We start from the raw sequence: 21,909 nt of genomic DNA, 5'->3' as shown, positions 1-21,909 counted from the left end.
TCTCGGCGTTTTATGTAAAATTCCCACCAAATTGTTTTGTTTTCAGTTTCTTTTTGTTATTTTGTTTTACTTATAGTCCATGGTCAAGGAATACAAAACCATTTGGTATGAAGATATTCACTTGGAGGCTACCTGACATTCTTATTGCAGGGTTTCTCCCATGCGATTTCATTTAATCTGAAATACTCTTGGCGTTTTACTCATTGTCCCCGCATGTTTGGGTTACTTTTAATCAATTTGGAGGTTGGTCAAGGGGTCTAAATATTCATTAGACTGACAAAATCCGATCCTTTGAAATTCATTCGGTTCACGATATTCAATAACCTGTTTTTGTACCTGTTTTGAAAGCTTGAAAACGATCAAAGCATCGTGGATGAGCTTTTGTCACGTGTTTTGCAACTTAGTGTAAGCGGATTTTACGACGGTACAATTAACAAGCAATGAAACAGGTGTGAAGTGATATTGTTCTTTCTGCTAAAATCAGGATTTCGCTATTCCAGTTACGCATTACTATTCAAGAATATGTTGTTAAATTAAAGATAATAAATGGAGAAGTTGTATTGAAGAGTTTCCTGTACGAGCGTACATGCGTGCGTGCGAGCGTGCGTGTGAGCGTGCGTGTGTGTGTGTGTGAGTGTGTGAGTGTGTGTGTGTGTGTGTGTATGTGTGTGTGTGTGTGTGTGTGTGTGTGTGTGTACGTGTGTGCGTGCGTGCGAGCGTGCGTGTGTGTGTGTGTGTGTGTGTGTGTGCCAGTAGAGAAACCGGATAGTGAAATAAGATCAACTCAGCAAACACACAAAATAAACGAACAAACAAATAACCGTCCTAGAATAGTCTAGTGCATGGCTTTTGACCAATTCATTTTTTTCCAGATGTGAACACAAATATTCAAATCATGTGTCAGTTTCTTCACCTCATATTTGGTGCTCTGTAACAAGCCAGGTATATCGATCAGTGTTAGAATTTGTTATTTGAGTCAAATTTGCCGAAATGGTCAAAATAGCTGAGGCATTTTTTTTATGAAAGTGTCGACAGTCCTTGACGTCAACTCTACAACCTCCATCCACCCCAACCCATCCCACCCCCACCCCCTGCAGTCACACGAACTTAAGTCATAGACTTGCAACCTGTCGACATTAAGTTCCTGAACAAGAGTATTCCGAAAAAGAAAAAAAACTCGAATTAGGCTAAGACAGTTTAATTTTGAAATTAAGTTCGATCGCTCCTGACTATGCTCCGCTGTTTTGGCGAACAGTGCAATCAAGTCACCCTAAGAAGCTAAGCCGCGAAATGAGAACATCACTTATCGGGTGGACTCTCCGCGGAGAGCCGCTGGACTATTATATCAGGAATGTTCTCGCACTAGATACATTTATCGATGTGGTATTATTGATTAAAGGCTGCAGTAATACACTCCAATCATTATTAGTTCACCGTGACTGACAGGGGGGGGGGGGGGGGGGGGACTCAGAATCTGTGTGTTTCTTTGTTGTTGTTGTTGTTGTTGTTGTTGTTGTTGTTGTTGATCAATACTGATCGTCCGCCACTTTATTCTTTTCCTAAAAAAAAGCACATGTAAAGTTTATCTTGTTGTGCTCCTTTATGATATCATATCATAAATTCCACGGCCCACTTTGTAAACATGTCTATGAATAAAATACCCTTTAAATCACACACGCACACACAAAATGTACTGACACGTGGAAAAGAACTGAAGTGACAGCAACGGCAAAGAAAGGACACGTACTAACCATTGCACCCGGCGGCCTTCTTGTTCTGTCGTTCATGGGCTGAAACTCCCACGGTGTTTACGTGTATGACCGTATTTATACCGCCATTTAGGCAGCCATACGGCCGCTTTCAGGGGATGCATGCTTGGTTTTGTCTACTATCATCAGTAACCCACCGAACTCTGACATGGATTACAGGATCTTTTCCGTGCGTACTTGGTCTTGTGCTTGTGTGTAATTGAAGGGGGATAATTAAGGCACTAACAAGTCTGCACATTCGTTGACCCGGGAGATAGGCAGACTGATACCATGGTTATGGATACACTGCCCCAAGTCGTCATCCTGAATTGACATGTTTTCAAGGCTAAGAGAGGAAAGATAGTTGTAGGCCCCACAGCCTTTGAGAACGTCAGTAATATAAGGGCTGCTCAATAATAATACACACATTTTAAATCATCAGAATACACTCTCTGCAATCTTCTATGCTGATTGCACAAAGCAAGATTCAATGCAGAAGAAATCAGTTAAATACTGCTGTTTCCTACATTTCGAACCTGTAACTATAAGAATCACATTAGTTTCCCCCAGGTTTCTGAAATAGACCTTTCTTGCTTTTAGCGTGTTAATATGCAAACATTCAGTCCAACAGTAAATACTTATTTAAACCATAGACCTATATTAGGTCCCTGTTTAAACCTATGAACATACAGTCATAGCAGTGGACAATGCGAGTCACAGCGACACAATAACTGAGTCAGTCAGTTTTGGGTCGAGCTTCAGTCAGCTTTTCAGCTCGGTAGAACCATAGATATCCCTTGACAATACACATCTATGGTAGAACTTAGTGTACCCTAAACATGAGTTTGTCCAGCACATGATTCTCCTGTTTACACGCTCCGATGATATCGTACGAGAAGGTGAGTAAATCGTCTATCTTGCGCATGTTGAAAATAAATCACTCGACAGCAGCACTGATGAGGGCCCCAAAGGGTTTAAAATCGTGATCGTGATTGGTGTTTTTTGACCTTTCTGTGACCGTGATTGCCGAAATTTCCATTTCTGTGATCGTGATGGGACTTTGCCCGTGATCCGTGATGACAAAAAAATCAAGTCTCGTGATCGTGATCGTCATTTGTTTTCGTGATCGTGATGGGCATTATTGCAAAGCATTTTATTTTCAACATACATTTTTCACAGCTGTATCACCCTATGAGTATGATCCTCTATTCGTCAAGGAGCTAATCCCAATTGAAGGGAAGCAACAACACATTCAGAAATATGATTTTGACAGCAATTGCTTCTCTTTAAGAGAACCAATCACACAAAAAAGAGATCCAATCAGAAGGCGAATTGCAAAAGTCTGCCAAACTTCATCCAATGGAAGGGCTTCGTGCTAAAGTTTTGAGTGCATTCAGTCAAATTCGAATTCGAAGATCAAAAATGGCGTGCAGCGGTACTGTCATCGAACTTCTGTTATATTTTGTGGATTCAAGCCAGACCAAAGCAGGCGGCGAGAATGCCTTCCTTGGTGGAAAGGTCAGGCTACGGGTCCGTCTTTCCGAAGACGAAATGTGAAGGTATGTCATCTATCAGAGCCGGACTAAGTAAGTACTAGGGGATGGGGGTGGGGGTTACAGTTGAGGGTCCAGGAGGCAAGGCCCCTTGGTGGGGGTCCAGGGGGCGAAGCCCCCTTGGTGGGGGTTGCAAGGGGGCGAAGCCCCCTTGAAGCTGAACGTTTTTTGATGTTTCTGGAGGGAAAGGAAGCCTCTCCTTGAACGAAAAAGGTAAATTCGACAGCAAGCTGTATAGGCAATGAAGAAGAATTGAGATTGTAAGGACTCATACTTTTCATCACAAAAATCGTTGAAGAAAAATGTCTTTCGAAAGGGGGTGAGAGGTGCGATTCCTCCTCGGATTTCACTGATGATCCAGATGCAACCCCCCCCCCCTTTCCTCCCCCACAAAAAAAAAGCGTTTGGGAGGTACATGCTTAAGCCAGGGGGGGTGCGGGGTTGCGCAACCCCTGTAAACCCCCCTCCCCCCCTAGTCCGGCCCTGTCTATGTTGCTCTATGACTGTTCTGAATGTAGGCAAAGATCTTGAAATTTGTTTAAGATCTTTGAGATTGATTGAGATCATTGATATTGTCGACATTGTCACGTCCGGCTGTCACTCGCTCAGTGTGACCTCGACTGGCTCGAGTCTGATCGAGTCTGCGTGTAGCCAAAACCGAAACTAGAAATGTGTTTTTCATCCCAGCAACGTGGACACGCTTGGCATAGATTCTAATTGTCGCTTCTTTGCATTAAGCTTGGATTTATTTTAGCGCCTGTAAACTTATCAACAATGGGTTAAATTCAGGAACTATGGCGGGGAGACGTGCCAGTTTGGGTCACTTGATCCTCATGTCAAAGTCGACCAAAGTCATGTTCGTTGGGGATTTTGTTATTATAGACTCTACCATCACACATACATGTAGTTTAATTTCAATCCACCCAATAGTTTTTTTAGAAAATGGGTTTAAAAGATTTAGCTCTGGAAATGTGAAATTGTGCAAGTATATATTCATGTGTGTGAGTGAGGGTGTGGGAGTTGAATGTGTATGAGTGTATATTCCTTCACCCACCTTCATGATTCCTAGACTGACCTTTGGTCAGGATTATAGACTCTACCATCACACATACATGTACTTTAATTTCAATCCACCCAATAGTTTTTGAGAAAATGGGTTTAAAAGATTTAGCTCTGGAAATGTGAAATTGTGCAAGTATATATTCATGTGTGTGAGTGAGGGTGTGGGAGTTGAATGTGTGTGAGTGCAGGGGCGGATTACGGGGGGGGGGGGGTGTTACAGGGGTTCCGGAACCCCCCCCCCCCCCCGGCTGTAAAACAAAACAAAATAATAATACTAACTTTAAAAGAAATAATGAGTGGCTGCTGACTCCAGTTGATCATAAACAATAGATCCAGAGGAGCGAATTACTGTGTGGTTGTGTTTACTTTGACACGTGCTTTCTGTACATGCAACTTTTACCGTGACCGTGATTTGCCACTGGTGTTCGTGATCGTGAAAACAAAAATCAAGGTAACTGTGATCGTGAAAGCTAAAATTTCCCTTCCCGTGATCGTGATGATACCCCCCCTTTGGGGCCCTCACTGATCGCAAAGACTGCAGTATTCTATGGGACGGAACTCGTACACAGAATAGCTGAGCGCGCTTGCTTCCCCTTCTTCTTCTTCTTCTTCCAATAATGTTCAGCGATCAATGAATTGACCATTATTAACATGTTGGCGAAGATTGAACCTAGATTGATAGGTTGTTCCTGAGACACGGGAAACAATTAATTTCTGATCAAGTCATAGAATGTTATTTCTTGAAAACAATACATGTTAATTATTAATTATATGTCTGGTTTGGCGTTGGAGTACCACACATAGAAGCACATTTGCGTTCTTTGCCACTGGAGTAGCGTCCCCTGTATCTCGGCAACTAGTCGTACAACATGGCAGCCGTCAAATTTACGCGCGAGTGACTTTCTGCGTCTCAAAAATGTTACATCACGAGGAGTTGTGCCGCCCATGATAGACCCCGTTGTGCGTTTCTGTGTTACGGGATATCTCTTTAGTCGAGAAGTGACAAAGGTAAGGGAATTTTTCTCGAAAAGATGGGTTTTGAAGTCGATTTCCTTTCCCTTTCCGATCATTTTTCCTCGATATGTTCTTAGACTTATCGTCTTATTTAGCTTAATCTTTCTCCCGCGTGAAAGAATGACACATTTCTTCTCAAATAGCACTGATGACTGCGTTCAACAGAGTTTAAGTAGGATGATTATCCTCATCAGATTGTGCTGGTTAGTGCATGTCAGTGCTGCTGACCAAACAAACAAACTTCAGGTTTGATTATTGTTCATAGCTCTTAATTACGTTTGAAATGCAGTTATGCTTATGATGCATTCATAATTGTGGTCATTTTTTTTTAAATCATACTCAGGCATGGACACTGTCTTTTAGTTTTACTTATGACATTTTTATTGTATTTAAATTGCCATCCTTCACATAAAATATGAATTCAAGAGAGACCGCTAATTTGAAGTGGAAAGATACGCTCTTATCACAAGTGAAAACCTAGACATATGTGAGCCTGCATGGGAAAACCAGGCTAAATACACCAGTTAACAGTTTCGGCATTTACATGGAACGAAGAAGGAAAGCGGAAGAGGAAGAAGTACAAACGTAATCGCAAAAAATTTATCTGCGGACGCGTTCAAATCAAAGGAAAATTGCGTGTTTGTGTGGACGAAGTAATCCTTAGAACCTTTAGGACACTCTTTCCTCAAACCAGGCATGGGAATTGTCCGCCGAATGGCGGATTTCCGCCGAATTTTTTTTTTGTTCCGCCGAAAATGCAAAAGTGTCCGCCGAAAAAATAAAGGGGGGAGGCACACAAAAAAAGCACCGGTTACTTTGGCCTTTGCGCAAAAGCCCGCGAAAACTTTCCGTACTTTGTTCACGCTACCGCCCGCCTCAGTTATTGAACTATTATGTTTGAAAGTAAACCAGATTGCACAGATTGTGTTACAAGTTACATTTTCCTGTTTGTCTCAACAGATAAATTTTTTTACAAATTTAAACCATATATAATACATGTAAGCAAAATTTGGTACATTTTTGTACTAAAAACTCTGATTCTAAAAACAGAATTTAATGGCAAACTTGGAGCTCAGATGACACCAGATTGCACCATCTGGGTTCTTTGGAGAAAATTTTTTTCCGGGGGGGCATGCCCCCGGACCCCCCTAGTAAGGCTAGGCGCTTCGCGCCGTCGACTTGACGCTTCGCGTCTTCAGTTATAAATTTTCCGCCTTTTTTACAATTTTCAATTCCCATGCCTGTCAAACACTCAAAAGCAACTTTAGGGCTGGAAGACTACAAAATTGCACTTTCTGCCGACTGAATCTACGCTTTCTCAAATCAACCGGAACAGGAAGAAGAAGAAAAAACGGATGTGCATTTTCTCAAAATCAGGAAACTGGAAGAGGAAGAATTAAGAAGCAAAAGTGCTCGTAGAAAAAGATGTGCGCATGTGCGAATCTAAAATGGCCGCGGAACTGTTAATCGGTGTATGGGAACATTTTGACTTTTTACTCTTTGAAAATGAAATGATATATGAAACTTCAGACTTTGACAAATATTTTACAAAAAACAGAATTGATCTAACTGTAATATTTTTTCCCCAGTGCTGTTTTGAAATATGTACACGTAATGATGAAGTTAGATCAATAAAGCGATTTAGCAGTCACTCAGAAGATTGATACTTTTATCCCTTCTTACCTATTTCCATTGTAGCCGAAAATAGCTCGCTGCGTCTTTAGCCGGGTTTTCCCATGCAGGCTCACATATTTATGGTGGTGTACATGTTCACGTGCCAAGATGTAATGTCCCTTTTAAAGATACTAATGCTAATGTCTACAGGAGACTTGAAGATGGCATCTTGTTCCATGTCACGACTGAACACTGCAGCTTCTTTCATTAGTAATGGTGAAGAAAAGTCTGTCAAGGTTAGTTTGTGTGTGTGTGCGTGTGTGTGTGCATGCGTGCATGTGACGTACAAGTGTGTGTGTGTGTGTGTGTGTGTGTACAAGTGTGTGTATGTACAAGTGTGTGTGTGTATCTGCATATGTGCATGTGCATGCATGTTTGCACACAACTGTGTGTGTGTGTATGCATACATGTGTGTACAAGTGTACTGTGTGTGTATATACATATTTATATGTGCATGTGTGTGTACAAGCATGTGTATGCTTGTGTGTGTGTGAGTACACAAGTGTGTGTGTGTGGTTATCAACGTGTGTGTATACAAGTGTGTGTGTGTGAATATGGATATATACTGTGTGTTCATTTTGAAGCAGATTTTTATAAACAGAGTGGATACCGTTACAGAATGCTGGCGTACTGTCCAAGCCCCAAGCGATAACAAGTCTTGCTAATAGAATACTCTCTGAAAGCAAATTTTTCTACGGATCCTGTTATTGCATGTGTCTTTGTGTCAGAAAATATAGGGATTTGCTAAGTGGTAGAGCAAAATGAAATAGTAATTCAAAGAGTGGAAAGTAGTCTGTCATAAAAAGCTTGGCGCAATGGCTGTGTATTTTAGAATACAAAAAGCAGAGGGTATGTTTGCAGATTCTTGGCTGTATTTCCCTTATTCTTTGTTTGTTTGTTAGTTTGTTTGCTTAGGCCAAAAAAAAAAATACAGTCGAACTCGCTTAAGACGAATCACTGGGGATCGGAAAAAAAGTTCGTCTTAACCAAAATTCGTATTAAGAAAATTGATTGTTTTTTTTAAATATATATATATTTTTTTAAGTCTTGTACATTTTATGGTGTTTCAATTTGTTTCTTTCGCAACTTTCATGCTGCTTCACGTTTGGACAATAAAGTGACATATTCAGTTACATGTTCATGTGTGTCTCATGTTGAGTGATGATTGTTGAGTTTGAGTGAGAGTGAGCACACATATGTTTCATCCAGTTGTTACGTTTTTGGTCACACACACACTGGCACTGTCCACATTCGCGGTGTTCCTATCATTTGTCCGGAATCACTTACCTTGGCGACGGGTAGCAAACCTTGGCCAATTTAGTTTTTTTTTGTTGGTTGCAACATGATGTTCAAATCCAAATCGAAAGCACTGACTGACTGATAAACTATCGCGAACCGGCGAACGCAAACGTTGAGAGTGTGGTTTCCCTCGTCCAAGGGAAACCACTCTGGCATCTATATTTTTTGGCAATGGCTTCCGTTCAAAACATTGATGTTTCGTTTTTGGTATTCGCGAAGGAAATAAACGTCAGTCAGTCATTCATGTTCAGTGTCTGAGCTATCAATCACTTTGATTCTAAATTTGAAATTGTTTTGTGAGTACAGTGTAATCAGTTTAACTTTATTCAGTGATCGGTTGAGCAATGGTTCAAGCAGTCGACGCAAGGGAAGACTTTGACACATGTATTCAAACTTCTCAAATTCCCATGATATGTCGATCTCGGGACGAGTTTAAAGATTTCGTCATAAGCGTGAGTAAATTACAGACATTATGCATGCTTGGGAATCCAAAAAGTGCTCGTTATAAGCATAAATTCGTTACAAAGAATTCGTTTCAAGCATTTTTTTTAAGCATGAAGAAAGAGGTATTCAGTTGGGAACTTAAAACTAATACGTTATAAGTCAAAATTCGTAACTAGCGTGTTCGTTTTAAGTGGGTTCGACTCTAGGTCTGTTTACGGTAACCCGACCGACCCTAGTTTTTAGGCCCGACCCTAATCTTTTTTTTTGGATCGTCTGAAAAAGAAAAAAAACCGCATCCAAAATAGAGCTGTTTGCGCCCAAACAGCAGACGACAGAAGGGAGGTAAGTTCAAAGTACTGTTTATAGTTATGTTGGGCAAAAACAGGGATTGATGAGAAGAAATGAACTGTGAAACATCATAGAGAGGGGAGAAAAAAATGATATTTTTGGGTGTGAAGAGAAGCGAGATTGTGGTGTATAGACGGTGCCAGAGCACAGGTCATATGCATAACTAATGAGCGGAATGCCGTCTTCCCATTGGCCAGCCGGCCCAAGATCAGTCTCTCTGCCATTTCTGCATCTGCGGTAGCCAGTGCCAGACGTCCCAAACAACTGTGCGAAAATTTTCAACGTTTCAAGGATTTTGGAAAGAGAAGGTACACGTACTTTTACCTTGTTTTGTTTTGTTTTGTTGCTTGATTGTCGAGAGGGGCGATTGAGATCGAAACAGCGGTAATAGGCTCGAGTGGGGCCAATTAGTTGTCTGCAAGGAAAGTTTGGAGTTTGGGAAACTGGGAGACAGCGTGGCACCGTAGGCAGAAACACGTGGTTTCACGTTTGCCGGGAGTGACACTCGAAGGAACGAGGGTGATAGCTAGGTAGACGGTGATGGTACAATTAGCTGACAGCCGTCAGTAAAAGTGTTCAGGGAGAAAAGAAGACAGTATCATCTTCTCCTGGCATTAAAATTGGTCCGAGCAGTGGCAACGCGAATCGCTCGGTCACGTGACTAGTTTCTTTGTGAAGAAAGACGGCGGGAGCGAAAATGTTTACAAGTTGTGCGGTGGTCGGGCACTCTTTCACGTGGAGGTTTCAGCGATTTGTGAACACAGATGAGGGGGTGCGGCCAGATTTAGGTTTTGATGGTTTTGAGCAGATATTCGATGGGAGAGGGGGCCGAAAAATAAGCGACGTTGAATCAATGCTAGAACAGAACAGGGCCATTTTCACCCGGAAAAAATGGGGAGTGATAGTGCTAATGGTGGGGGACAATAATATTGTTCCCGGAACGACACCGAATAAAGTGTTTCGTGAGCTGTGGCATCTGTGTGTGAGGGTGCAAACATTGGCAAACTCAGTAGTGGTGGTGTCAGGGATGACACAGAGATACAGTGGCTGGGGGGGTTTCAATGACATAGCCAGGGAGGTGAATAGGCTTCTTCATCAACAGCTGAAAACGGCACACAGGATAGTGGGTTTGTTCCCCCACTACGTGGCTTTCCCTCCAGCAGAGAAGTTTGCTCAGTATCAGAAACATTTTTTAGCAGATGGGATTCATCTGTCAGGGTCGGGGCACATGCTACTGTACAGAGCACTGAGAAAAGTTCTGTTGGACAGTCGGCATATAGACCAATGAGGTAAGAAGGTGTTGTGGTTGTTCAGCGGGTGAGAGGGAAGTGGGGGCTAATAGTGATAGCCGGTATCCTCTCGTGCTGATGGCAGAACCACAATAGGGGTAGATGCAGCACGGACGGGGTACCAAGGTTTATTCCCAGACTGAAGTGGTTGGGTTCTACCGAAGACGCCAGACGCAGAGCTTTGATGCCGGGAGTGGAATAGGATGGGGTATCCTTTCCAGCTTTTGGAGTGACGTCATTGTTGGTTCTGGTTTGGTAGAACCGGTTGTGACTTCATGGGGAATGTGTATTGGTACAGCCCGTGCTGCATGATCAGATTGACAGTGTTTTCTTAGGTGTACTCTCGTGCTGAGGGCAGAACCACAATAGGAGTGTAGATGCAGCACGAACGGGGTACCAAGGTTTATTCCCAGACTGAAGTGGTTGGGTTCTACCGAAGACGCCAGACGCAGAGCTTTGATGCCGGGAGTGGAATAGGAGGGAATATCCTTTCCAGCTTCTGGAGTGACGTCATTGTTGGTTCTGGTTTGGTAGAACCGGTTGTGACTTCATGGGGAATGTTTTATTGGTACAGCCCGTGCTGCATATATATAAAAAAAAAAAAAAAAAAAAAAAAAAAAAAAAAAAAAAAAAAAAAAAAAAAAAAAAAAAAAAAAAAATAGGCCCCTGATGCTTAGTGGCCTTTGAAATGTTTCAGGATGTCGAAGCGTCCAACCAAGCGACCGGGGCGTCCCTCAAAGCAGCCCCCGAAGAGGTTTCGAGACGAGGAGGCTGAAGGAGAGGACGAAATGGGCGTGAAGGAGTCGCTAACCCAGCTCCTTGCTGAGCAGAAGGCCCTGAGGAAGGAGATTGCGGAGATTCGGGCCGCCAAGACGCCGGCGCCTGAGGCATCGCCCGCAGGATCGACCACCTCTACGGGTGGAAAATCCAACTCAGGCATGGCTGGGCACTCTGGACACTCCGGTGAGCAATCTAACACTAGCGGTACACAGGCGTGGGCAACCGGCAACCAGAAAATGTTGCCCATTGACCTACACGTGCCAAAGACAATAAAGGAAAAGATCTGGAGCGGTGTGGCGGTTAGGTTCGCAATACTCCTGCCCGCGGACCCGAAGGAAATGCTGGAGGAGGACTCGGATGAGGACGATGAAGACAAAAAGAAGAAGAAGAAGAAGAAAGAAAAGAAACTGTTAACCTTCACAGAGTGGGTGAAGGCCTGGAACATTTATACCACTATACTACAGGACAGAGCGAAAGAGGTACACAGGGGCCTGGGTGCCCACTTTGCTCGGGTGTGTACCCTGCATGAGCTGCAGGGCAATTGGCGGGACTATGACTACCGCTACCGGCTCGCAATTGCTGCAGGAGAAAGGGCATGGGGGGACAGCGACGCGGACCTGTTCGCCACCACCCGCTTAGAGCCTGCCACCCAGACCCATGACGGGGGAAAGAAGAAGCCGCAGGGTGGCGCAGGGGGGAAGACTGGAAGTGGAAACCCAGCCAAAGTGGGGGGCTTCTGCTTCCAGTTCAATGAACAGGGATCTTGCAGCCGCCCCAATTGTGGCTTCAAGCACTTTTGCTCGCAGTGTGGGGGGCAACACGCAATCCGAAAATGCAGCGCCAAAGGGCACCCCTTTCGAGCGGGACGGGGGGGAAAAGAAGCAGGAGAAGGAAAGAAATGAAGACTGGGGCACGGGGGCCACGCCAGTGAAGGCGGACAAGCTGGAAAAGTGGCTGGAAGGGTACGATCCACAGAAGAAGCGGGCTTTAATACAGGGATTCAGAGAGGGTTTCCGGGTAGGGTTCACAGGAGCCCCAAATAGTGTAGTTCAGAAGAACCTGAAGTCAGCAGAAGAAATGCCAGAAGTAGTAGAAGCGCACATAAAGAAGGAAATAGAAGAGGGGAGGTTAGTAGGTCCCTTTAGGCATATTCCTTTTACTCAGTTCCAATGTTCTCCAATCGGCTTGGTAGAGAAAAAGACGAAAGGAAAGTATAGGATGATACATCATCTATCTCACCCGAAGGGGGCATCCATAAATGATTTCATAGAGGAAGACATGGCCACAGTGTCATATGCCAATGTGCAAGATGCAGTACAGTTAGTGCAGACAGTAGGAAATACAGCATTTATGGCAAAAACTGATGTGGAGAAAGCTTTTAGGTTGTTGCCTATTCACCCTAGTGACCAAAACCTCTTCGTACTGAGCTGGCAAGGAAGTTTTTATGTTGATCTTTCGCTTCAGATGGGTTGTTCTTCGTCTTGTCACTTGTTCGAAGAACTAGGCACGGCTTTGGAGTGGATTGCTGTTCAGAAGTTAGGGATACCATTAGTGCACTACCTGGATGATTTTTTCCTTGCGGCAGTATCGAAGCAGCTAGGCAAAGAATACCTAGACAAATTTCTGGGTTTGTGTGAGGAAATAGGAGTTCCCATGGCACCTGATAAGACGGAGGGCCCAGAGACGAGGTTGACATTCCTGGGAATAGAGATAGACACAATCGAAAGAGAAATTCGGCTGCCGGTGGAAAAACTCACGAAGTGTGCCCAAGAAATACAGAACCTACTACAAAAGAAGAAAGCAACAGTGAAGGAAATTCAGTCGGTCATAGGGTTGCTGAACTTTGCTTGCCAGGCAGTGGTGCCAGGGAGGGCGTTCTTGAGGAGATTGATCGACTTGATTAGAGGCATACGCTCTCAGCTATTCTTCGTGAGGCTGAACCAAGGGGTGAAAGAGGATTTGAAGACTTGGCTAACTTTTCTGCAGTCATTTAACGGGAAGTGCTTTTTTCTCATGAACAAGGAAGTATCCTCAGAAGAGCTGGATTTAGTGACGGATGCATCCGGGGCAGTGGGATACGGGGCTTTGTTCGGTAGGCAGTGGTTTCAGGGTAGGTGGTCCGACTGGTGGCGACTCCAAAATATCACCCTACTGGAATTGTATCCTATCGTTTTGGCTCTGGAGACATGGGCGCTGGCCTTTCAGAACAAATACTTAGTCATTCATACAGATAATTTAGATTTAGTATCCGTAATTACTAAGCAGACATCAAAAGAACCCCTGGTGATGATTCTGGTGAGACAATTGGTCTTGTGCTGTTTACGGAACAATATTGTTGTCCGAGCACAACACATTGCGGGTGTTGACAATGCAATTGCTGATGCGCTGTCTCGTTTTCAGATGACGAGGTTCCGGCAATTGTGTCCACATGCAGAGCCACTTCCGGTTGGGATTTCACCTCTGCCAGAACAATTGGGGGGGATAGGCGACTAGGAGAGCTGTTGACAGCCTCGTACGCCAAAGGGACACAACAAGCATATAGAAGGACCTGGGTGAGCGTGACTAGTTTTTTGAAACAGAGAGGGTTTTCTACTTCCTTGCCAATGAGCACTGCAGCGGTGTGTCTGTACATTGGTTCGTTGCATGAGGAAGGGAAGGCGGCTTCAACGGTGATGTCCGCAGTTTCAGCAATCAGTTGCGTCCATAAATTGAATGGGTTAGGGGATCCCACTATTGATTATACTGTCAAAAGACTACTGCAGGGGTGCAAAAGGGTGGGTGACAAAGGGAAGGATACAAGGTTGCCCATTACTGTCCCTATCCTTAACTCAATTATGGAGAAGAGCGAGGTGGCCATTGGGGAGAACTACGAGAAGATACGTTTCCGGGCTATGTGCACCTTGGCCTTTCACTCATTATTGCGGGTGGGGGAAATGGCGGTATCCCGGGAACCAGAAAACGTATTGCATAGGGGAGATGTCCGACTGGACGGACAGGCATTGACCATAACGTTCCGCAATTTCAAATCTAGCGCAAAACCAGTTACCCATACCGTAGAGAAAGCCAAGGCAGGCGTCCCATGCGCGGTAGAGGCCATGCGGGCCTACATGAGCATTCGTGGGAACGCAACGGGGCCGTTGTTCCGAGCTATGTCGGGGGCACCCATAACGGCCAGGGAATTCAACGAGCAACTACAGTTGGTTTTCCAATTTTGTGGCCTGCCCAAACAGAACTTCAAATCGCATAGCTTTAGGATTGGGGGTGCCTCCCACATGGCTCGGAACGGGGCATCGGACGCTCAAATCCGTCAGGCGGGCAGATGGTCTTCTAACGCTTTCTTGTCTTACATCAGGGTGCACAACTGGTAGATCAGGTAAAACGTAGGGCTTCTCTCTGTGTGCAGTGCAACAGAAAGGGGGAGGTCAGGCACATGTCTGCGTGCAGTGCAGCAGAACATTAACATGGGATCACAGGTGTGCAGTGCAGCCTGGGATTATAAGAAAGTGTGCAGTGCAACTTTCCGAGAAAGGTCGATTTTGCTTGGTGGCGGTACCTGATGTGAGTCATCAGGTGGTGGCGCGTACCGCCGGATTGGTGGTGAATGACAGACATTATGTATTTAATCGATGTGCTTTAATTGGGCTAAAACACAATGTTTATTGTTTTTTAGAGTTGCCAATATAAGTTTTTTGATGATGGTCTAATGAGCGGATGCAGAAAGCGGTAGATAAAGGGAAGTAACCCGGTGACCAGTCTAGTAAAATTTGACAGCTTGTTGGTGAAGCTGGAAACAAGAACAAAAAACAGTAAGCTAATACATAGTGGACAATGCCATCTATGATGTGTAAGACAATTTTTGTTCTTGGTGAATTTATGCAAATGTACAACCCAATGTATATGATTATGTCAATCATAGTTTTTGTGGAATTTATGAAAATATTCCACTGATTTTGTATGCATTATCTGCGCTGAAAATGAACGACCTGTGGTGTCGACCAATAAACATTTTCAGCGTAAACTGGCAATGAACGTTTCATGTGGTTGTGGTGGTGACTGTGGCGCTGGCTGGCGCTGGCTGATTGTCCGGTTTCGGAAAACTTTTTATCTTAAATTCTTGTCTATCCTCGCACATCTGAACATGCAAAAATGATTTTATGCACAGCATAAATGATATTTTTGGGTGTGAAGAGAAGCGAGATTGTGGTGTATAGACGGTGCCAGAGCACAGGTCATATGCATAACTAATGAGCGGAATGCCGTCTTCCCATTGGCCAGCCGGCCCAAGATCAGTCTCTCTGCCATTTCTGCATCTGCGGTAGCCAGTGCCAGACGTCCCAAACAACTGTGCGAAAATTTTCAACCCCACCGCCATCCCCTTACTCCACCATAACGTAGTTGTGTGGGCGCGTACCGCCGGATTGGTGGTGAATGACAGACATTATGTATTTAATCGATGTGCTTTAATTGGGCTAAAACACAATGTTTATTGTTTTTTAGAGTTGCCAATATAAGTTTTTTGATGATGGTCTAATGAGCGGATGCAGAAAGCGGTAGATAAAGGGAAGTAACCCGGTGACCAGTCTAGTAAAATTTGACAGCTTGTTGGTGAAGCTGGAAACAAGAACAAAAAACAGTAAGCTAATACATAGTGGACAATGCCATCTATGATGTGTAAGACAATTTTTGTTCTTGGTGAATTTATGCAAATGTACAACCCAATGTATATGATTATGTCAATCATAGTTTTTGTGGAATTTATGAAAATATTCCACTGATTTTGTATGCATTATCTGCGCTGAAAATGAACGACCTGTGGTGTCGACCAATAAACATTTTCAGCGTAAACTGGCAATGAACGTTTCATGTGGTTGTGGTGGTGACTGTGGCGCTGGCTGGCGCTGGCTGATTGTCCGGTTTCGGAAAACTTTTTATCTTAAATTCTTGTCTATCCTCGCACATCTGAACATGCAAAAATGATTTTATGCACAGCATAAAAAATGGAAAAAAAAAAAAAAAAAAAAAGCCGACCTACCGACCCTATTTTTTCACCCTATGTTACCGTAAACAGACCTTTTTTTTTTTTTTTGCTTAACGCCCAGTCCACCACGAAGGGTGATATCAGGGCGGTGCTGCTTTGACATTTGATGTGCGCCACACACAAGACAGAAGTCGCAGCACAGGCTTCATGTCTCACCCAGTCACATGATTCTGACACCGGACCAACCAGCCACACACAAGACAGAAGTCGCAGCACAGGCTTCATGTCTCACCCAGTCACATTATTCTGACACCGGACCAACCAGCCACACACAAGACAGAAGTGGCAGCACAGGCTTCATGTCTCACCCAGTCACATTATTCTGACACCGGACCAACCAGCCACACACAAGACAGAAGTCGCAGCACAGGCTTCATGTCTCACCCAGTCACATGATTCTGACACCGGACCAACCAGCCACACACAAGACAGAAGTCGCAGCACAGGCTTCATGTCTCACCCAGTCACATTATTCTGACACCGGACCAACCAGCCACACACAAGACAGAAGTCGCAGCACAGGCTTCATGTCTCACCCAGTCACATTATTCTGACACCGGACCAACCAGCCACACACAAGACAGAAGTCGCAGCACAGGCTTCATGTCTCACCCAGTCACATGATTCTGACACCGGACCAACCAGCCACACACAAGACAGAAGTCGCAGCACAGGCTTCATGTCTCACCCAGTCACATTCTGACACCGGACCAACCAGCCACACACAAGGCAGAAGTCGCAGCACAGGCTTCATGTCTCACCCAGTCACATTATTCTGACACCGGACCAACCAGCCACACACAAGACAGAAGTCGCAGCACAGGCTTCATGTCTCACCCAGTCACATGATTCTGACACCGGACCAACCAGCCACACACAAGACAGAAGTCGCAGCACAGGCTTCATGTCTCACCCAGTCACATTATTCTGACACCGGACCAACCAGCCACACACAAGACAGAAGTCGCAGCACAGGCTTCATGTCTCACCCAGTCACATTATTCTGACACCGGACCAACCAGCCACACACAAGACAGAAGTGGCAGCACAGGCTTCATGTCTCACCCAGTCACATTATTCTGACACCGGACCAACCAGCCACACACAAGACAGAAGTGGCAGCACAGGCTTCATGTCTCACCCAGTCACATGATTCTGACACCGGACCAACCAGCCACACACAAGACAGAAGTCGCAGCACAGGCTTCATGTCTCACCCAGTCACATTATTCTGACACCGGACCAACCAGCCACACACAAGGCAGAAGTCGCAGCACAGGCTTCATGTCTCACCCAGTCACATGATTCTGACACCGGACCAACCAGCCACACAAGACAGAAGTCGCAGCACAGGCTTCATGTCTCACCCAGTCACATGATTCTGACACCGGACCAACCAGCCACACACAAGACAGAAGTCGCAGCACAGGCTTCATGTCTCACCCAGTCACATGATTCTGACACCGGACCAACCAGCCACACACAAGACAGAAGTCGCAGCACAGGCTTCATGTCTCACCCAGTCACATTATTCTGACACCGGACCAACCAGTTCCCTTATTGTTGCGTGACGCAAAGCTGAAGTTAAATTGAGATCAATAGTGCTTAGGCAACAACAACAAAATAGTCTGTTTACGGTATCCCGACCGACCCTATTTTTTCGCACGACCCTAGACTTTTGTTTGGCATTTGGGGGAGAGAAAAAGAAAGTCTTTGCTTTTTGGCAAAATAACTTAAAAATATGGGGGTGGGTTTTTTTTTGGGTGGGGGGGGGAAATCCCGACCTACCGACCCTATTTTTTTTGCCTATGTTACCGTAAACAGACTTTTTTTTGTGTGGCCTTAAGCTGATAACATTATCAAAGTAATATTTTGCACTGCCCTGATAGATTTACAATTCCCACCCGCACAGGAAGCAGCCAGGTTAATTTTTGTTCATGCAGTTAATGTCTACAAAAAAAACTTTGATGAAAAGACAATGTTACAATATGTGCAATTTGTGGTCAAGCTTTGCTTTAATTTGTGCATTGGATCAATGACATTAAATTATGTTATTGTTATTTTTGTTGTTTCTTGGTTAGTCTTTGAAACTAAACTGTTGTTGCTCATGGTTTTAATTTTATCTTAGGTATTGTTTCTAATATGCTCTCAGATACCTGAACAGTAGAACCTCCTCATTTATTTTAAGACCACATATCTTTTGACTTTGAGACCTTGTTTTCCAGTTTTAATGTCAATAATTTAATAATATGTCTGATATATTAATTGACCTCCATTTTCAGATTCCCTTCTTTTTAAGACATTTTCTCATACATTTTAGGACTTAAAAGGTTTTTCACTTTAGACCTTTTAGTTTCCTTTTCCATTATGAAAGTCACAACACATACAGTATATATTTCTGAATGCTCTGTGTTGACACGCAGGTAACCTACAAGACAGGAGCCAGCTTTACGGGCAGTGTTCAGGACTACAAGAAGATTGGCAGTGGCTGTTTCATCTGGCCCGATGGGTCAAAGTACGATGGTGACTACGTCAATAACCTGAGACATGGCAAAGGTAAGGCTTCTGGCCTTGTAGAGAATGGGTAGTTCAAGATTTGGAAACAGAATCAGCATACATTTCCTGAGTGAATCGTTAACCGGGCTCCAACTTTACAAATTGAATGCATGGGCTTCCCCGGAAATGTACAGTAAAACCTGTCAAATAAGGACACCCTTGGGACCAGACAAAAGTGTCCTTATTCTGCAGGTGTCCTTATTAGACAGGTGCAAGTAAACGCGACAAAGTCAAGTTGAGAGAGAGAGAGAGAGTACTGCACATGTACATGTACATTTATAAGAAAAACAGAAGCTGTTTAGATTAAATAAAGAAACATTTAATATTGACTGTTGTAAAACAAGTTTAAAAACTTGTGATAATGCATGTTTCAGCTACTAGGTACTGCCCTGCCTTTGATCTGGCCGCACACACAGATTTCCACTCTGTTAAACTCGGTCACTGACCCCGATGCAGGAAGTGTTTCCTCTCTCAGATATGACAGGGGAACCACCTCTCATGGCAAAAACTGGGTCATTGACCCCTGGGAAGAAGGTCGTGTCTTTTAACAAGGCCACCCAGCTATCACAATGCCTTTGATCTGGCCGCACACACAGAGCACACATATTTTCACTCAGTTAAAGTCGGTCACTGACCGGTCACTGACCCCGATGCAGGAAGTGTTTCCTCTCTCAGATATGACAGGGGAACCACCTCTCATGGCAAAAACTGGGTCATTTTGGTGCGCCCTATCGGCCCCCTGCGTCCAATGGGTGACTGGATTACAATTTATTTTAAAAAGAAGGGGGTGCGTCTTAGATAACGAAGCGCCTTGTCACCCGGAAAGTACGGTATATGACTTATTATGGACCCAAAATACGTGTCCGCGTCCGTAATGCCGAGGTGGCCGTAACGTACAGGTGTTTTACAGTGTAAAGCAGTCCGTGCCGAGACTGACTGTCCGTATTCTGCGAGTGTCCGCTAAGTCCAGTGACCGTATTTGACAGTTTTCACTGTAAACCTAAGAAACTTGTGAGCTCCAATTTGCCATTTTGAAAATATACATAATTGTTCAACGTTTGTCTGGAACACCCAACCCCCACCCCTCCCCCTGAATGTTAAGTGTGTTTGCTTTTCTTTAGTGGGATTGATAAGCCCTCGAATGGATTTTAAAAAAATGGATAACTGAATAAAACTATTATACAGATGGTTTTTCTGTCCTCTAAACAGTTGGGACAACAAACTTTTTTTTAATTTTTTTTTTTTATATTGGTTTGTTGTTTTTTTTTATTTTTTATATTGGTTTGTTGTTTGTTTTTTTTTAACACGTTTTTATTTCTTTTTGGTACACGACATCAACATCAGACAGCAACATAAAAAAACATCAACCATACAAAGCTATGCATAATTAATAAAATTAATAGCGAAAATGGGACAACAAACTTAGCCATACCTTGAAAGGTTAGCGTCAAATATTTGTATGATCATTGCGGGAAATCGCAAAGTTCTCTGGCGGTACAGGATGACAGAAAATGTCAGATGTTGCGTTATGGCGGTACAGGATGACAGAAAATGTCAGATGTTGCGTTATGGCGGTACAGGATGACAGAAAATGTCAGATGTTGCGTTAAAGCGGTACAGGATGACAGAAAATGTCAGATGTTGCGTTATGGTGTGCAGGTGTGCAGACATGGGCTGACGGAACGCAGTACGACGGGGGATTTCTTTGTGACCTGCGACATGGAGAAGGAAGCATTCAGTGGGCAAACGAAGAGGTAGTCGTTAACATAAACTAACATCTACCAAACAAATAAACTACCAGAAAGAAAGAAAGAAATTAATATGATTGGAAGATACACTGAATTGGGGATTTGTTTGTGACCTGCGACATGGAGAGGGCAACATTAAATGGGCAAACGAAGAGGTACGTTGACCAAAAAACTTAAGGTTAGGGTTAGGCAGAGCTGGCAAACAAACCAACAAGAAAGAAAGAAGGAATGTGATGCGAAGAATACTCTGAACTGTACGTTGCCATCTAATTTCCGAGTCGGTTATATTCGTACATGTAATAGATATGTTTCAATAGGATGAGCATGTGGAGATCAAATTGTTTACACATACTCACACATATGTAGGCTCATATGCTTGCACATACACACAGAGATTCACTCTGTAAAGCATACATCAGACTTGGGTGTTCATGCACGTGATGGCAGCTTAAAACTGGCTAGTAGCGCGCTAGTTGCTTCGCCTCGCTTTAAAAAGTTCGGCTCAGTAAAAGGGGCTCTCACTCTGCCACACCGCTTAAATGTTATTTTTCAACATCTTGTATTGGATGAGAACATGTAGCGATCGATACCTCCATGTGCTTGTATGTTTACACTAACACACACACACACACACACAAACAAACACACACACACACACACACACACACACACACACACACACACACACACACACACACACACACACACACACACACAAACAAACACACACACAAACAAACAAACTCACAGAGTAGCAGCATTTTACTCTTTGAACATAGTTGAACAGCATATGGTTGTGATGATTTCACAATCGTGAATGATTTCTTAAATCCACAGACATACAAAGGATCATTTTTCAAGGACCGGCGACATGGGAAGGGAACGTATACCTGGTCAAACGGTTCTACCTTTACAGGTACCTTCTATATGGACAAGAAGGAAGGCTATGGTGTTTTCTACTTTGCCAGTGGAAGTAAATTTGAGGTATACATGCACTGCATGCTAAACTCATGTGCCTGTCTTTATCAAATAACATTCATTCATCCACTCACAATGTTGAACTTTCACTATCTCTCTCTCTCTCCAAATTCTACCAGTTGTAACCATGCAATTATGTTTTGAAAATACAGTTATAATAATACCTAAAATATTTTACATTAAAACATATCAAAATAGAGCTGTCACTGAATATTCCGCTTGACCTATGTAAAAAATTAAAATAAATAAAAACATACGATTGATACATTAAACTTTGCATACACAACATATTAACCCTTACACTCACTGGTGCAGTTCTGTAACACATGTTACATAGCCACTGGTGAATTAACAGAGAGAAAAATAAAGAAAAACGGT

The 21,909-nt window shown here is 43.7% G+C and overlaps 2 protein-coding genes across 8 annotated transcripts in view; both read left to right on the top strand.

Moving 5' to 3' along the window:
- The first annotated feature begins 5,237 nt into the window (after positions 1 to 5,237).
- LOC138945681 (ankyrin repeat and MYND domain-containing protein 1-like) overlaps positions 5,238 to 21,909 on the top strand; it is a 57,755-nt gene continuing 41,083 nt past the window's right edge. For all 6 annotated transcript variants that reach the window (XR_011449069.1, XM_070317170.1, XM_070317171.1 and 3 more), the window contains exons 1-5: positions 5,238 to 5,371; positions 7,202 to 7,287; positions 18,673 to 18,805; positions 20,465 to 20,559; positions 21,391 to 21,537. Coding sequence is in view for 5 of the 6 variants with exons in the window: in XM_070317170.1 (XP_070173271.1) it covers positions 7,213 to 7,287; positions 18,673 to 18,805; positions 20,465 to 20,559; positions 21,391 to 21,537 (450 nt within the window). In the remaining variant the exon portion in view is untranslated. The remainder of the gene's footprint in view (positions 5,372 to 7,201; positions 7,288 to 18,672; positions 18,806 to 20,464; positions 20,560 to 21,390; positions 21,538 to 21,909) is intronic.
- LOC138945684 (uncharacterized) lies at positions 9,211 to 15,379 on the top strand. Of its 2 annotated transcripts, none has more exons than XM_070317175.1 (2): positions 9,211 to 9,450; positions 11,129 to 15,379. In XM_070317175.1, exon 2 carries the CDS (start codon positions 11,130 to 11,132, stop codon positions 12,111 to 12,113), a length of 984 nt encoding a protein of 327 aa, XP_070173276.1. In that variant the 5' UTR covers positions 9,211 to 9,450; position 11,129; the 3' UTR covers positions 12,114 to 15,379. The 2 variants fall into 2 exon arrangements, 1 of the variants encoding a protein (XP_070173276.1); XR_011449071.1 differs by lacking the exon at positions 9,211 to 9,450 and having other exon boundaries at positions 11,058 to 12,173; positions 13,612 to 15,379.

Source organism: Littorina saxatilis, linkage group LG13 (assembly GCF_037325665.1).
Source record: "Littorina saxatilis isolate snail1 linkage group LG13, US_GU_Lsax_2.0, whole genome shotgun sequence".
NCBI lineage: Eukaryota > Metazoa > Mollusca > Gastropoda > Littorinimorpha > Littorinidae > Littorina > Littorina saxatilis.
This window is presented reverse-complemented; position numbering and strand designations above follow the sequence as displayed.